Source organism: Pithys albifrons, chromosome 22, assembly GCF_047495875.1.
Source record: "Pithys albifrons albifrons isolate INPA30051 chromosome 22, PitAlb_v1, whole genome shotgun sequence".
NCBI lineage: Eukaryota > Metazoa > Chordata > Aves > Passeriformes > Thamnophilidae > Pithys > Pithys albifrons.
Window position 1 is genome coordinate 7,670,501 of NC_092479.1, and position 16,976 is coordinate 7,687,476.

Here is a 16,976-nt window from a genome sequence, read left to right on the forward strand (position 1 = left end):
TGTGCCTTTGGGCTCATCATATTCACCAGATGTGCCCTAGTTCTGAAGGGTTACATTAATATTCCCACACTAAAAGCTGCTTTGAAAATTAGAGCTTCAATAGGTGGACATAAAGATCTTTGGGGAAAAAAATCCAACCACCTCCACTTGTGAACCTTCAGCAGCTTGAATGGTGCAGGTTTTGTAGGAACCATCCTCACAATTAGAATCCTTTCATGTTTTACCTAATGAGTCAACACTTGCATCATCCAAGAACCAAAGCCTCAGGCTCTGCACAGCCCCACATTTCCACAGGGAAGATATTCCTTGCAAGTCCTTGTCGAGGAATGGTCTCCAACCCCTGTCCTGGATCTCACAGCCCCAAGCTCAGCCTGCAGAGGGGATTTGTGAGCAGCCACAGCTCCAGCACAGCATTCCCTCCTGACAGCCCAGGATCTTGCTCCATTCCTTCCCTCATTTTGCTTTCCTTCACATATTTTATGTTGCAAGTTCTGAAAATTAAATACAAGATGCTGCTGCTCCAGGAAACAGGGACAGGAGGAGAGGGAACAGCCTCAGGCTGGGCCAGGGCAGGTGGGACATCAGGAGGAATTTCCTCATGGAAAGGGTGGGCAGGCACTGGAAGGGGCTGCCCAGGGAGGTTTGGAATGCCCAGCTCTGGAGGTGGCACTCAGAGCTCTGGGCTGGGCACAAGGTGGGCACCAGGCATAGGGTGGATGGGCTTGAAGGGGTTTTTCAACCTAAATTATTCTGTGATATAGAAAGAACTGAAAGGGTGGGAGACACTCCTTGCACATCTGTATATAAATGTATAAATCCTGAATACAAATTGTGGGATTGTCAGTAAAGTGAAGGATATTTACACTCCAGAATTAAAGGATATTTACATTCCTCCATTCTGGAGGCTAAAATTAAAAGGCTTAGTGGTCCCAGTGCCCTCTGCCAACCAGTCAGAGTCCTGAGCAGGCAATTCTGTTCTGCAGAAATTCTCTGCCAGAGCCAACCCCAGTGGGAAGCCCAAGACATTGCTGGTGTCTCAGGTGCTTAAAATTAAATGCCACAACCCCCCAGAACAGTGAAATGTGATTAGGAGGGAGAGATCAGCAGCTACAGATCATTAATAACCAAGTGGTACCTTTCAGAGGATCAAAATCAATATTTGCAACATTCTGTGACTTCTAAACGTTGAAATCTGAACTGGCCTCTGTTCCAAACACAGGAAAATTGCCAGAGCTTTGCAAAGAAAGGTCAGGGATGGGAACAAATGTGTAGATCTGGCAGGATGGGTCAGTGACAGGCAGGAGGGGGGCACTGGGGATGCCAAGCACGTGGGCTGGGCTGGACCAGCATTCCCAGTGCCAGGTAGGGAGCAGTGAGGGCCCCTCTGCCCCCAGATGGTGACAACAAACCAAGTGCCAGCGAGAGCCTTTGGTGGCCCCTCCTGCTGAGCAGCTCCAGGAGCTCTGCTGGCTCCCTGGCAGGGAACCCGAGCCCTGCTCTGCAGTAAATGCTCCAACCAATTTCCTCTGTTCACTGGAAGCTCACAGGAGTATTCCCAGGGCCTGCACTACAGTTCTGCTTTGGCAAATGATTTTATTATAAACTGGTATCACAGTGAATCCATTTTCTTTAAGGGGTTTTGCTGCTGTTTAATGGACTGTCAGTGTAATTTAGATTTCATCTATTTAAACTCATTCAAGCCTGGCTCCTGATTGTACAATAAATGGAACATATTTCTATTCAACAAAATTAATGACAGCTAATTGTGCTCTGCAGTTCCCAATTTCATAAAAGCAACTGTTCTGCAGCTCAGCCCCCAACTCCAGCATTTCCCACACCAATTATTTGCCTGCACTTTTCAAGCATGGCCACAGCCCTGCACATTCTCCTTGGAAGATGCTTTCAGAAATCCTTCATTAACGACCCTGAGACAAAGCAAAATGTTCCTACAGAAAGTTGTTACCAAAAAAATGCCACAGTGAAAGCAAAGGCACTGTGGGTGCTCAGCCCCTGCAAGGGGATCCTCCTGTCTTGGAGCTGTTTTTCTTTCTCAATTAAACACATGAAAAGAGAGGAGGGGTGGGAATAAGAACCCAGGCAGCTAAAAAATATTAATTAAATAACCAATTAGTCCAAGAGCTCCTCCTTTAATGACAGACAAGCTTTACTGCACACATAGCATTTAAAAGAGTCCTTTAAGGCCACAGCAAAGCTGTGCTGGAGGTGCCACATTTGCTGCCAGAGCTTCCCACTGGCATTTCCCAAACACCCACGATGCCACCTGTCCCCAAAGCTCAGCTGGCAGCACTTCCACAGCTCTGCAGGGCCACTCCTCTCAATGTGGCAGACACAAAGATGAGCAGCACCACAAATGCCCCACTCCACTCCAGGAACTCACTTTATTTACACAGCCTTGACCTCCTCTGCCATTAAAAAATCCTTAATGTGCCATTTCTAACCTGCTGGGCAATGGCTGTGGGTGATTCCTCTGAGACCTTAAATGCAGAGATTACACTAAACCTCTAAAAACCAACAGGAAAAATTGTCACATTCCACGTGGCAGCAACTGAACCCCCTCCACAAGGTCTGTAGCAGAGGAAGCAACTGGCCAGAACCCAAAACTGGAGAGGGTGAGGGCTCAGCACTGAGGGTCACAACACACAGAATCCTTCCTCTCATGCACTCCCCATTCACTCTCCTTTCCCAAGGGTAGGAAATGTGGCAGTGGGGACACTGCAACAAACAAACAGCCAAGAGTTGGCCCATAAACTGTGCTCGGTGTCACAACTGCCACCTCTACATGGCCCTGGGTTTGAGGAGTCCTGGCACTGCCCATGGGCTGGAATTCCATCCTCTGGCAGAGAAACAGCCACACCAAGAGGGCTTGGAAAATTCTTCTATTCCCAAACTCACCACGAACACCAAACGGGGCTGAACTTCCCTCTCTTAGCTTCACTTTTGATAATTAAAGTGTAACACTCTGCAATACCTCACCAAAACCAGGATGGGCTTTCTTTGTGTAGCCTTTAAGTAGAGAACAATCACAGCCATCACCATTTCCCATCACTGACCCAGCACTTCATCTTCCTCATCAGACAGAGAGCAATCCATCTGACAAGCTGTTGGTGCAGCTCTGAACAGAAACGTGCTCAGAAGAGGGGAATTAAATGTGTCACTTGAGTGAGGATGATTTTCCCAGAGTGCTGCACAGACAGTGGAGATGCCAATCCTGCCACTCTTGCAGGGTGAGCCCCTGTGAGTCTCCCTGTTACCTGCTAACCTGATCCCTGCCTACTGCAAACAGCACTGAAAAATTACCTTGATTCCTCCAAATCAATGTGTATTTTCTGAAATGAAAAATATTTTCCTGTTGTTTAGACTTGTAAGCAGCTGTGAGGAGCCTTTCACACAGAACAAATCAGTGCAGCAGCTGCCAGGCTGATCCTGCAGCACAAGGGCATTTACTTTGTTCCAACACTGGCACTGCCATCTTTTTCCTTCGTTCCAAAGCACAGTGATCAGGAGAGGATGGAAAAGCCCTGCTGGGTGAGCCTTGGTGAAGCCACATGCACCTCCTCAGTGCTGCTCTCCAGGGTTTACACACAGAGGCCACACAGAGCCAGAGGAATCCATTTGCAGACCAACCTTAGGGCTCCACGTGCCAGGGCCAGCACTGGGCATGGGCAGGGCCTGCCACAGCTGAGAGTCACTGGGCACCCAGCAAAGGCAGCACCTGTTCTTACCCACTCTGGCTTTACTTACTGTTCACACCCAGAAAACCATCACAGAATCAGTTGGGTTGGAAGAGACCTCTGAGATCATCAAGTCCAACCCTTGGTCCAACCCCATTGTGATGACCAGATCAGGGCACTCAGTGCCACGTCCAGTCTCACCTTAAACACCTCCAGGGTCAGAGAATCCACCCCCTCTCTGGGCAGCCATTCCAGAGCCTGAGCACTCTCTCTGGAAAGAATCTCTTTCTGATATCCAACCTAAACCTCCCCTGGCAGAGCTTAACCCAAACTGCACTTTATCCCACCCCCTGCACTCTCCTTCCAGCTTCACACACACCCCAAAACCCAACAATGAGGCTCTCACAAAAGCTATTCCAAAGCAATTTGCTGGAAACCCTGAAGTCCTTCTGCAGGGAGAGCAGAGCATGAGATCATTTCACCTTGTGCTGCCTCGTGTTGATTCCCTTGCTGAGGTGCTGTTTATAGAGCTACTGATGTCACTGGAGAAACAGATCCTCATAAATCCTTTTAATTCCTGCAGATCCTTTTAAATGTCCCTACGTAGGTGAAGCAAACAATACTGTCCTCAGCTCCAGGTGACACAGTCTCCTGTTCTCCTGAAGCTCCAAACCAACTCAGGCTTTCACCCAACAAAGTTTTCCCAGTCCAGGTGCCATCACCACAACTCTGTGCAGTAACAGGATCCTCAGTTTAAATTCTGTGACTTGAATATAATTATATTCCTTTCTGAGGGGTTCAGCAAACTGAGGAGAAAAGGGGACAGGGACACAGAGATTCCTGCAAGAGCTCAGAGAGCAAGAGCATCATCACCCACAGAACCAGCTCCTGCCCTGATGCAGGTATTTCCACTGTGCACTTTTTCTGGCATCTTAATCCATTTATTTCGTAAGACCAATTTATTGGGATACTGAAAAGAAAATCTCCATGTTCAATGACATGCTGAAAATACACAAGAAAAGTATCTCCATATGTCAGGTTCTTGTAAGACTTTAAGCTTGTTGCCCTCCAGAATAAGGAGGAAAAAGAAGGTTCCCTGGAGCAGCATCAGCACCACCTTTTTTATCTTCCATTACACTGGAAATTTTAGACATTTTAAGCCACTGACAGTGCTGGGGTTTATCCCTTAGCCCCAAGTCACTGTCTAAAGCTGGATGAAAAGCAGGAGCTGTGCAAAAGCCACTGTTACTCAACATGTTTGGAGCACTGTGGTCCTTGGGAAAAGGCTGGAGTGCCCCAGAATTCACAAGGATTCACATCCACTCCCAGCTGACAATCAGGAAACTGCCCCAGCAGGGCCATGTGCCCCCCACACCTCCCTGGGCACTGCACACCCCCTGGGGCACAAGGCAATCACCACAAATGGGAGGGAAAATCAGCATTAAATAATCCAAGGGAATCCAAGAGGAGAGAAAAAAACCCTCCACAACAATCTCAGTCTTGCTGCAAATGTATCATCCTGAGCTAAGGGAGCCTAAAGCAAATTTGAACATACACTGTACAACCAAAATTAATGTCACTACAACAGGCACCTTGAGAACTGTGAGGAGCAAAAAAAATATGGAAAACCTCCCATATTTTATTTGGAAGGTGTGGAAGCTGAGAGGACAGATGGGGAACTGGGCCAACAAGCTTTTAGGATAGGCCTGTGTGATTTCCAACAAAGTAGAGAAGATTAATTGCATAGTGTTGTCTGAGCCCTACTCAATTCTTTTTAATACATTGTTTAAAGCTATGCATGAATTCATTAGATCTGTGCAAATTAATAAGAGCAGTATTTATATAGTAACAATACAGTGCAACCTTTCCCTTGAAAAAATTTCCAATTACCTTGATTATGTTATTTATTTACAGTTTATTTGCTATTACTCCAATACAGCTGCTGAGCTCAGCACAGAAAAAAAGCTGCCTGAAGTGCTGGGTTAAGCTCTGCAGAGGGTAAACACAGAGAGGTTTCAGCCCAGGACTCCACAGGAGGGAAAGGGAGACCTTCAACTTCCATCCACATCAGATAAGAGTATTTAAGAGAAAGAATCAAACAACTGGAAAGGATTTCCTTTCCTTAAGGCCTCCAAGATGTGAACTGCAGACACCTCTCCCTTCTGCACACACCTTTAATTTTCATTTTGCTAATCCTTGCTGTGTGTCATTAACTTAAACTCTCTAATCCCTCTTAAAATTTATGTAATCACAGAATCATAGAATGGATTGGGTTGGAAAAGACCTCCAAGATCATCAAGTCCAACCCTTGATCCAACCCCACTGTGATCACCAGCCCAGGGCACTCCGTGCCCTGGGCTGGTGATCACAGTGGGATTGGATCAAGACATGGTGGATTCTCACTCAGTGCCACATCCACAGAATCATAGAATGGATTGGGTTGGAAAAGACCTCTCAGATCATCAAGTCCAACCCTTGGGCCAACTCCAGTCCCTTTACCAGATCATGGCACTCAGTGCCACGGCCAAGCTCAGCTTAAAAACCTCCAGGGATGGGGAATCCACCCCCTCTCTGGGCAGCCCATTCCAATCCCTGAGCACTCTCTCTGCAAAGAAGTTTTTTCTGCTCTCCAACTTCAATTTCCCCTGGCAGAGCTTGAGCCCATCGTGCCCCCTTGTCCTATTGCTGAGTGCCTGGGAGAAGAGACCAACCCCCAGCTGGCCAGAACTTCCCTTCAGGCAGTTCCAGACAGTGCTGAGGTCACCTCTGAGCCTCCTCTTCTCCAGGCTGAACACCCCCAGCTCCCTCAGCCTCTCCCCACAGCACTTGTGCTCCAGTCCCTTCTCCAGCCTCGTTGCTCTTCTCACTTGGGTTGGAAGAGACCTCTGAGATCATCAAGTCCAATCCTTGATCCAACCCCACTGTGATCACCAGCCCAGGGCACAGAGTGCCCTGGGCTGGTGATCACAGTGGGGTTGGATCAAGACATGTTGGATTCTCTGTCCTTGGAGGTGTTTAAGAGGACACTCAGAGCCACATCCAGTCCCTTCTCCAGCCTCGTTGCTCTTCTCTGGCCCCGCTCCAGCCCCTCAATGTCCTTTCTGAACTGAGGGGCCCAGAACTGAACCCGACACTCAGCTACAAATATGTTTAACAAGCTGTAAGAGTTCCTTGTGGAACACATGCTCAAATTGTTTGGGGATAGATTAAGCACAGGAATGTGTATTCAGGATTTCATCCTGTTGAGAAATCATCTTTTAAATCAAATTTAAAAATCAGTATATTCAGTTAAGATCCCAGCCAGGCCCGTGTCCCTCCAGAGCTGAGCTCGTGTGTGTTCTCACCACTCTCAGCAGTTTTTAAGACAAGTTTCACAAAAGCACAAAGAGCAAACTGAACAGAAAAGTTTCAGTGCTGGGGCACATCTCTTATGCTAATTATTACTAATAAAATGTAAAATTCAATAAGCAGAGTCTTAAATTACAGAACAGTTAAAAATATCCCAATTATCACGAGGACTTTCCCTGCTCTTTCACTGAATAACCTCCTCCCCATCAGCTCCAAGAATTCTCCATCCTGCCACAGGATAAAATTGAGATCACAGCCTGGTTTCCTGTCTTAATTTTAAGCAAACTCTTCTTGCAATAAAGCCACTGTATCACATTGTACTCCTGGGCCCACACAACAGCTGTTCTCAACAGATTCTGAATTATTTTTCATCCTCTGACACTGCAAATAAGATTGTCACCAAAGCCAGTGCTCCACAGGCAACAAACATCACTCAGCCACGAGCCCTGACCAAGGGAAAGCAGCTCCTGTGAAGGCTCTGAAATGATGGATGGAAGGGAGTGCAAATTGAAGCTGAAGCATTTCTGAGATAAGCAGTTCTGAGGAATGCTGGAAGAGCTCAGTGCAAAACAGCCCCTACAGCTTTCCCAGGGCAGGAGAGTCTGGAATGGTGCAATTCCCACCTGGATCAGCACTGCCCATCCCCACACACAGCCCTGCCCTGAGAACAGCCACTGGAACTGGGACAGCACAAAAACCTTCACACCTGCATCCCACAGGAGATTCTGGAGCACCCCATGGAGAAATCAGAGGAGATTCCCCAGTTTTCAGTTTGAATCCATCTCTGTTTCGCTCCAGAAGTGTCCCTGTGGCACTCTGAGCACCCCACAGAACCTCAGGGACCTTCCCACACTTAACCAAACACAACTATTGCCTGTGGTGGGACAAACAACAGCAGTCAACACTTTTAAAATGCTGTGCAGGTGAGCAGAGAAGTTGGTACTCCAAAAACAAGGAACACACAGAGCTGAACAATCTCATCTTCAAGTACACTTTGAGGAAAATGTCAGTTGTTAGACCTTGAAACCTTAATGAGACCCTCAAAACTTTCTGTGAATTTAGCAGTAATGAAGAGGCATATCCAAGACCTGCAGAGCTCCTGGTCCTGTCCCCAGAACATCCCAGCTGCTTTGCTGATGCTGCCCCTGCCTGTGCTGACCAACAGCCACCCTGCCAGCTGTTAAGGAGGGGGTGACATCAATGGCACAGCAGGTGTGACATCCTCAGTCACCTGGTTTGTACCTCACAGAAGACAGGAGAGGGGCTCTGTAAAGCCATCACAGACTCACAGAAAAGCTCATCAGCACAATTGGAAGATCTCTCTCCATCCACCCAGTCAGTTCTAGCTCAGAGCAGTTCCCATTTCAAAATGGGAGTGAAGCATTTGGTGCATTATCCAGTTTCAAAAGCCCCCAGGGACAGCAATTCCATGGGATACACAGATAATTACTGCAGGAGAAAGCAAAAAGGGTGGATCTTCCTTAAAGGGGAGCTCAGTAATTCCACCAAGCCAGACAGCCCGGGACACAGTGGAAAGCCTTCCATGTCCATGTCCATGCCCATGTGTGCCCATGGCAAGGCTGCAGCCTGCCCCAGGACCTCAGGGATCATCCCAATGAGCAGGGACCACCTTGTGTGGCTGCTGAGCCAACCAGCAGCTCTGGAGCACAAGGAGTGCTCAGGCACTGGAATGGGCTGCCCAGAGAGGGGGTGGATTCTCCAACCCTGGAGGTGTTAAAGGTGAGACTGGATATGGCACTGAGTACCATGATCTGGTTACCAAAGTGGGGCTGGATTAAGGATTGGACTTTTCAGAGAATCACAGACTATTCTGAGTTGGAAGGGACCCACAAGGATCATCGAGTCCAACTCTTAAGTCAATGACCCACACAGGGGATTGAACCCATGACCTTGGTGTTATTAGAAGCAAGTTTTAACCAATCTCAGAGGTCTCTTCCAACCCAGCTGATTCCATGATTCCATGCCCATGCTCACCTGTGCCCATGGCAAGGCTGCAGCCTCCCCCAGGACCTCAGGGATGACTCCCATGAGCAGGGAGCACCCTGTGTGGCTGCTGAGCCAACCAGCAGCTCTGGAGCACAAGCAGTGCTCAGGCACTGGAATGGGCTGCCCAGAGAGGGGGTGGATTCTCCAACCCTGGAGGTGTTTAAGGTGAGACTGGATATGGCACTGAGTGCCATGATCTGGTTACCAAAGTGGGGTTGGATCAAGGGTTTGACTTGATGATCTCAGAGGTCTCTTCCAACCCAATTGACTCCATGATTCCATGCCCACCTGTGCCCATGGCAAGGCTGCAGCCTGCCCCAGGATCCCAGGGATGACTCCCATGAGCAGGGATCACCCTGTGTGGCTACTCAGCCAACCAGCAGCTCTGGAGCCCAAGGACTGGAGAGGGAACCCACGCCAGCGATGCTCTCTTACCTCCAGGCCTGTACACCACGTCATCCTCGGTGATGAAGGACGTGATCTCGCCGTTGTCGGTCCTCTCGTAGCGCGATTTCTTCTTGGGGGGTTTCTTCTTGCTCTTCTTGGTGGACTCCTCGGTGGTGGCGCTGTCCTTGTCGTTGTCCTCGTCCTCGCTGTGCTCGCTCTCGGCGTAGTTCTTGGCGCCGCCCTCGAGGGTGCAGCTGCGCCGGGGCCGGGAGCTCTCGCCCTCGCGCGCCTTGTCCCGCCTGTCCCGCTCCTTCTCCCGGTCCCTGTCCCTGTCCTTCTCTTTGTCCTTGTCTTTCTCTTTGTCTGCTGTCATGATTCGCCACGTGCCTTCTTCTGTCCTCTCACGGCTGGGCCTCCGTGAAAGGTAGACAGTGAGCCTGGGCTTCAGTCTTCTGAATTTCTCACTCAAAGCCAGGAAAAATTCAACCACTCCAGCAGCCCCAGCGTTTCAGAAAGGTTCTTCAAGAAAGAGGGGAAAAGTACAAGTCAGTATTCCAAGTGCTTTCAATTTCTGCAAATAACAATTAAACCCAAAGAAAACCCCACATCCCAAAGCAATTCAGTATGGAAAACACACACAGCAAAATACAAAGCAGCCTTTTGGAGACTCCACAGAAAAAACAACTTCAGTGTCTGTAAAATGTTTGAAGCCATTTCCATCCTCAAAAAGATCCTCACAACTCCTTAAAAAGATTCTTCTGTTCACTACAGACAGGTAATAACTTCTGGGATGGGAAGAGCTCACTGAGAACAGACATCACTTTGTACCTGCAGCTCACAGGAAACATTTAGTGGAGAAAAAATCCTCCCTAAAACATTTAGGAAGGGCCAAGTGCAAGAGAGGAGAGCCCAGAGCTCTGAGCTGGAGGCAAAGGAAGGAGCTCAGCAAATGGCTGGACTGTTTTACATCCCAACACCACTCCCCATGGATGCCCTACAAAGCTGGGACAGAGCACAGGATGCCATCTGCCACTGCCAGGGCAAGCTGTTAGCAAGTCCTGCCCCTATCCTGCTTTTCCAAAAATAGAGCTAACCTGTAATCCACAGATTACAGGAATTAATTAATTGAAACCAAACCAAACCACAGTAGTTACAAATGCACCAATAAAATCTGCTTTTCCATATATAAAACCAGGACCTTTCATGAAAGAAGGATATTTCAAAAAAAGGGACATCCAACACACAAAGGTAAATTACCTTTTTTCCCTAATTCACCAACACCCACATCCAATTCCCAACTCTCCAGGAAGCTACAATTTGGTGCAATAAAAACACAACCCACTGTGTAAAAAGCCACAGCCTGAAAGGCAGGGCCCTAAGAAGATTGACTGCTCATGCATTCAGCTTTTGAAACCACATTAGAGAAGCAAAAAGACTATTTTCATCTCTGAGGAGTCAGCTGAGGAGTCAGTGATCCCCTGCACTTGAAATTCCTTCAGTCTTACACCAATCTCAGACCACAATATTCTTGTCCCTGTCGACTTCCACTTCCAGCAATGGAAATAGCAGAAGAGGGAGACAAATTGCTTTTGCTGATGCAATTCAGGCTGTGCCCTGAATCCCTCAGGCATTTCCTGACTGAGCAGCTCAGGTAGGAAATGACTCTGTTTGCTCTGATAACACACCAGGGGACCCGAGGGGGCTGCACTGGAGGAGCACAACGAGCCTGTCAGTGGCCACAGGAGCTGCAGGGACAGAGACAGAACAATTCAGGAAGAAATGCCTTAAATTTCCACAGGTTTGGGAACTCCCCAGCAGCAAACTTGGGGCTTTTTTCCTCTTGCTGTTCTATCAAGGAGCACACCCCTCTTTTGGCACAGCCAAGTGCAGCACAAGCACCTTCTTTTGACTGCCAAGTGCAAAACGTCTCTTTTTCTTTAAATAAAATCTAGAAATCCATCAGTCACCCCAATATTCCACTACTGAGGATGGGTGGCACGTGAGAGAAAGGGCAGGTTTGAACCAGGACAGCTGCAGGGCTTTTCCTCAAAGATGAGATCTAAGAAGGTGCCAACCATCCCACACCTCTGCACAAAAAGGAAAAAATACTTTAAAAGTTCCTGTTTGAACGAAAAATAAACCCGAGTTGATTAGTAGGTGACAGATAATTAATCCCTATGAATTTTATCTGCATTGGAAGCATTCTGAGCTGCTGTCCATGTTCCTCAGCTCCCAGGGCAGCAGAGCTGTGGGGTCCCTGTGGAGCAGCACCCAGAGCTGCTCCTGCCAGGCTGGATTTTGGCAGGAGATTTCCAGGGACCCCTTTCACACCAGCAGAGCCTGTTTGAGGGGGACCCACCTCAAACCAGGGGCCTCCACGTGCCCAGGGGTCAATCCCTCCCCAGGAGCCACCAAACACTCCCCTTCCTCTGCTTGTCTCCATCCACCCTTTTTATGGGCAGAGGCAAAACCAGCAGAGACAAAACCCTCCAAGCCCTGCCAGGAAGCACCAGAGAAGCCCCCAAAGCCCCCCAGGGGCTGAGGGAGCCCCGCTGGATTCCAGTTCTCCCCATCCCTGCAGGGCTCAGAGAACTCCCCACACAGCTCTGCAGGGTTAAGTCCTTGCTGTTTCTCTCAGATTAAATTCAAACAAAGCACTTCAGTGTTTTTATTTCAAGTCCAATTACTAATAGGGATTTTTTCCTGGGTTTATTTTTTCTTGCACAAAACACAGTTCTGCACAGAGGAGTAACAGTGAATAAATAAACACCGTGTTCAGTTATTTCATTTAATGCAGGGCTGGGCAATAATTAGTGTATACCACAATTTGCTCAGTTAGTCTGTTCATCTGTGAAGTTTCCAGCTACAAATACACCCAAATGCACTTCAGGAGATCCCAGAAATGTAATTTTCAAAGCCAATGTACTTATGAATAGAGTACAGGCAGCCTCTTCATCTTATCTGTCTCCACCTGGAGATGGAGTCTCATCACAAGCACTATTCAACTTTCTCACATAAACATGTTGCATTTCCAAGACTATTTAAATACTCAATTTCAAAAATTTTTTCAGGATCAAACTGACATCACCACGAAGCAACAGCTACTTCTGTCTAAGAATAAAGCAATGCCACAGCCTTGGGTGTAGGGGCAACAGGACTAGGGAAAAACACAACAGAGAGAAGAGAATGTGACACAAACTCAGCTGAGGAGCAGCAGTGCAGGATGGCCAGAGGAGCAGGGAAAACTGTTTAATCAGCAGCCACCAAATTAAGACTAAGATATTATTACCACAGAGATGTATTTGATTAAGAAACTTTATTATTTAAGCAATAAGCCAAAGATGTTTCGAAGATTCCAAGATATATTTTGCTTTTATGGTGAGACACAAAGACTGTCCCCTGCTGCATCCCCACTTTTTATTTCCCACCACCAGAACCACAGGCAAAGAGCTATTTAGAGATGAAACACACACCCAATTTCTGGAAGGATCTCTTCAACCATAAGAGCAGAAAGTGCCTTACAACTGAATCGCCACATCTGAACCTGAACATTTGGGTTTCATCTCCCACATTCTTAATTCACCCACCAACCACCCCGGACCAGGGGGTGTTACAAACCCCACATGTTGCCTCATCCCTCCTGCCCAAGATGTGACTCCTGAGCAGACAGAGCTGCTGACCCAGCACTGCTCAGCACCCACAGAACCTGTCCTGGGTTCAGCACTTGGATCATTCTCTGTGTCATCAAGAATGAACAGGAAACCCAAAAAAACACCATCACAAACACGACAGAAATACTCTGAGTCTTCCTTTTTGTTCTCTGAAGTAAACTGGGCTAATACATCATTATATTGCCAGATCCAGCAACCCCACAGATGTTTCACTCTGGATTAGGACAAATACACTGGAAATCTTCAGTGGGTTTTGGCAAGCTCTGTGGTTTGGGTTTCCAGCAATTTCCTCATTGGCAGCCCCTCATTCTCCCTGTACCAAAGCAGCTGTTTCTGTCATTAAACCACAGAAGAGAAATTCAGGTTACAGCCCCACAGGCTGAAGGGCATTAATGGCCTTTGATACTGGTTTGCTGCTCCTTCCACAGGGGATTCATCTCAGAAAGAAGCAAATGGAGCTAAAAGGGGAACAATCACTTTCCAGTAGCTGAGCTTGGCACACAAAGGAGTGGGAGAGCAGCCCCCATCCATTATGTGTTCAATGCAAGTTGAAAAACCTGAGGAAAAACTGTTAACTCCACTGCAATCACACTCAGACATTTCTGTTGTTATGTTTTAACCAGAGCCTCAGGAAATGTCCATTTTTCCAAGTTTATTAATCCACTCTGGGACAGCTGCCTCCATCTGCACCCTGAGTGCCACCAGACCTGAAAGGTCTTTTTTATCTGAAGTGGTTCAGAGATCAAACATGAGCCCCAAACATGTTTGCAGAGTTGCTCACTCAAGTTTTCTATTCTCTGCTTTGTAGCAGCAAATGCAGACACCCATGAGTTCAGAGCACATCCAAATGTGCTGATTGCTGTTCAAGTGCTCAGTGATGAAGAAACAGAGCAAAAAACAGGCCCAGGAACTTGAATTTCCAGTCTGGGGCAGCCCTGGTGAGGGTGAGTTGGCACCAAGTGTCTCAAGGGAAGTTTGAAAGCAGGAGCTTCATTCACCAGGTCACAACTTGGCCCCAGAGAGTTCAGCTCCTCAGCACAACATCCCAAGAACATCAAGTGCTTGCAAACATTCCTTTTGCACAGAAAAGGTGTTCAAAGTCACACAACAGTTTCTCAGAACAGTTAAAACCTTCAGACAAGTCCCAAGGGTGACTCCTCTGCCCACAGAAGGTCTGGAGGAAAACCTCAGAGCAAAGCCCTTCAAAGCAAAGCCTGCAGAGCCCCCGAATTCCTGTCATGGCCTTTGCATCCTTCACCTGTGTGACAACTCCAAGGCACCTTTCTCCCAAAATAACACACCCAGGCAGAGGGCATGGTGCCCTTCCAACCAGTCCTTCCCAATTCCAGCCCCAAAGCATCCAGGTGTCAGACTGGACTCTCACCAAACCTGTCCCAGTTCCACTCCCAAAGACAGAGAACAAGAGATGTCATGATGATCTGCCCACACCTGTCTCTGCCTTTTCAAACCTAAAAAATGTTATTGCCAAAGTACCACTGGAGGAATCAAGCAGGCACAACTCAACCTTTACCTTCATTATTTCCAACTCATCATTACCCCACACTCATTTGCCCTGGGAGTTCTTCCCCAGCATTTTAAATCCAGTTCCAATTAAGGTTTCACCATTTGTTCATGTTCAGATTCCCCTGGCAGGATCTGCTGCTGCCCTGGCACTGAGGGGCACTCAGAGCTGGGCACTGGGGGCACTGGGATGGCCCAGCTCAGTTACTGGCCCAGCTCTGCAGGTGTTTCTTTCTCTGTCCACCTGCACCATCAGCACAGTAAAGGGCACAGACACCACCTCTGTAAGAACTTAAACCTCTTAACTAGAATTAAAGAGTCAGGTTCTAAAGATAATGTAGAAGTCCCCCAGAAGTGCTGTGAGAGTGGAACAGGAAGGCATCCAAGTACAGAGGGGAACTAAAAATATGGAGAAGAGCTCCTTTTTCTTATTTAAGCCAGACAGATAAATCTTTTAACAAGATTTGTTTGGTCATGTGTTACCACTCCCAATAAACACAACAGGACCATTCTTCTGTAAGCTTTTAGTCTCATATTGTCAGATAACAAGGCACTGTTTCCTGCAAATGCCAGATTAAAGAGTGTGTGGGGCCACTGCTGCAGCTCTGCCACAGAGGTTTTCTAATTTGGATGTCAAGGGAGAATTTTAACTCTGTTTGAGTGCAAGAGATTAAGGTTTTACAAACAAATAAAAAAAACCAAACACCCAGATCATAAAGGTACCCCCTCATAAGGTTTGAAGGGAAAAAAAGAGAAAGGAAAAGGAGGAAAAGGGAAAGCAAAAGGAGAGAAAAGGGAAAGCAAAAGGAGAGAAAAGAGAAAGAAAAAGGAGAGACAAGGGAAAGAAAAAGGAGAGAAAAGAGAAAGAAAAAGGAGAGAAAAGGGAAAGCAAAAGGAGCAAAAAGGGAAAGCAAAAGGAGCAAAAAGGGAAAGCAAAAGGAGCAAAAAGGGAAAGCAAAAGGAGCAAAAAGGGAAAGCAAAAGGAGCAAAAAGGGAAAGCAAAAGGAGCAAAAAGGGAAAGCAAAAGGAGCAAAAAGGGAAAGCAAAAGGAGTGAAAAGGGAAAGCAAAAGCAGGAAAGGGAAAGTAAAAGGAGCAGAAAGGGAAAGCAAAAGGAGCAAAAAGAGAAAACAAAAGGAGAAAAAGTGGAGGGGGGGGTTGCTGGAGGGTCCTGCTGCTGCCAGGGAGGGGCTGGAGGGTCCTGCTGCTGCCAAGGGGGTACTGAAGGGTCCTGCTGCTGCCACGGGGGTATTGAAGGGTCCTGCTGCTGCCAGGGGGTATTGAAGGGTCCCGCTGCCTCTCCTTGACTGCTCTGAGGACAAGGGGTGACCCTTGTGGAGGCAACTTTGCTGCAAGTCTTACAAAGCTGTTGGGAGTGACGCCAGTGATTTATGTGCCTCTTATCAGTTGTCTCCCTTATCTCCTTCCCTGCGAGTTTGTAACACAAACACAGCCCAGGGCCAGGAATGGGCACTGCAGTTACATATTTACAGCCCTTTGAAACCCTCCAAGCACAGGCAATTAAAAGAGTGTTTGTTCCCTTTGAACCGCTCTGTACCATCACCCCAATGTCCCAGGGGGGACAGAGAGCCCCAGCAGGCACTGACCCACCAGCATCTCCCGGCCCCAAGGGCACCCTGCGGCCAAGGCACACAATCCAAGGTGCTTCCCGGGACAGGCTGTGACCTTTTTCTTCCCCCTGCTGTTTACCCAACTTGACCTGAGCAAAGCAAACAGGAGATCTCACATTTCTGGGCTGTGTCTCGGCCCAGCCACGCTCGCAGCTGCCACATTTTAACCCTCAGTTTATGGTGCTGCTCATTCCACCTCCCACTGATCCACCCTGACCTGGGCCATCCTTCTGCCATCGGGCTCAGGGGCTGTTTGACAGCTCAGATAAGGTCTAGGCCCCTCTTCTCAACACAGCGTTGATGCCACAGAAGTTGAAGAGGAAAACCACAAAGCAACACTGCACAAGGCAAAAATATTTCTGCATTTATCACCAGAAAATGGAGAGTATTTTCCATGTCTTCAGAGTCACATTTTCAGGAGGAAATTGCCAGGTTTATCAGGCAATTGTGAGGATTTTTGAGGACTGGAGTGGTAAGGATCTAAGAGAGCAAAGGAACATTTCCCTTTGTGTTATTCTAAATTGGCAAAGGACAAGTGGAACAAACTTGTACCTGTAAGAGCTCCTAAATTCAGTAAGGACTAAGAACAAAATGATACAAAAGACAGTCAGCTTTGACCACAGAGTGGACTGAAACACCAGGAATGATATTGGGAGTGAGCAGATCCAGAAATGGATGGGCAATTTATGGGCCACACTCACAGCAGTGACATGAGAAAAGC

General features: G+C 47.7%; 1 protein-coding gene across 5 annotated transcripts in view; it reads right to left on the minus strand.

The window, feature by feature from the left end:
• RERE (arginine-glutamic acid dipeptide repeats) overlaps positions 1-16,976 on the minus strand; it is a 206,495-nt gene that overhangs the window by 131,659 nt on the left and 57,860 nt on the right. For all 5 annotated transcript variants that reach the window (XM_071575580.1, XM_071575576.1, XM_071575579.1 and 2 more), the window contains exon 2: positions 9,483-9,953. In XM_071575580.1, coding sequence (XP_071431681.1) covers positions 9,483-9,807 — 325 coding nt within the window. In that variant the 5' untranslated portion in view covers positions 9,808-9,953. The remainder of the gene's footprint in view (positions 1-9,482; positions 9,954-16,976) is intronic.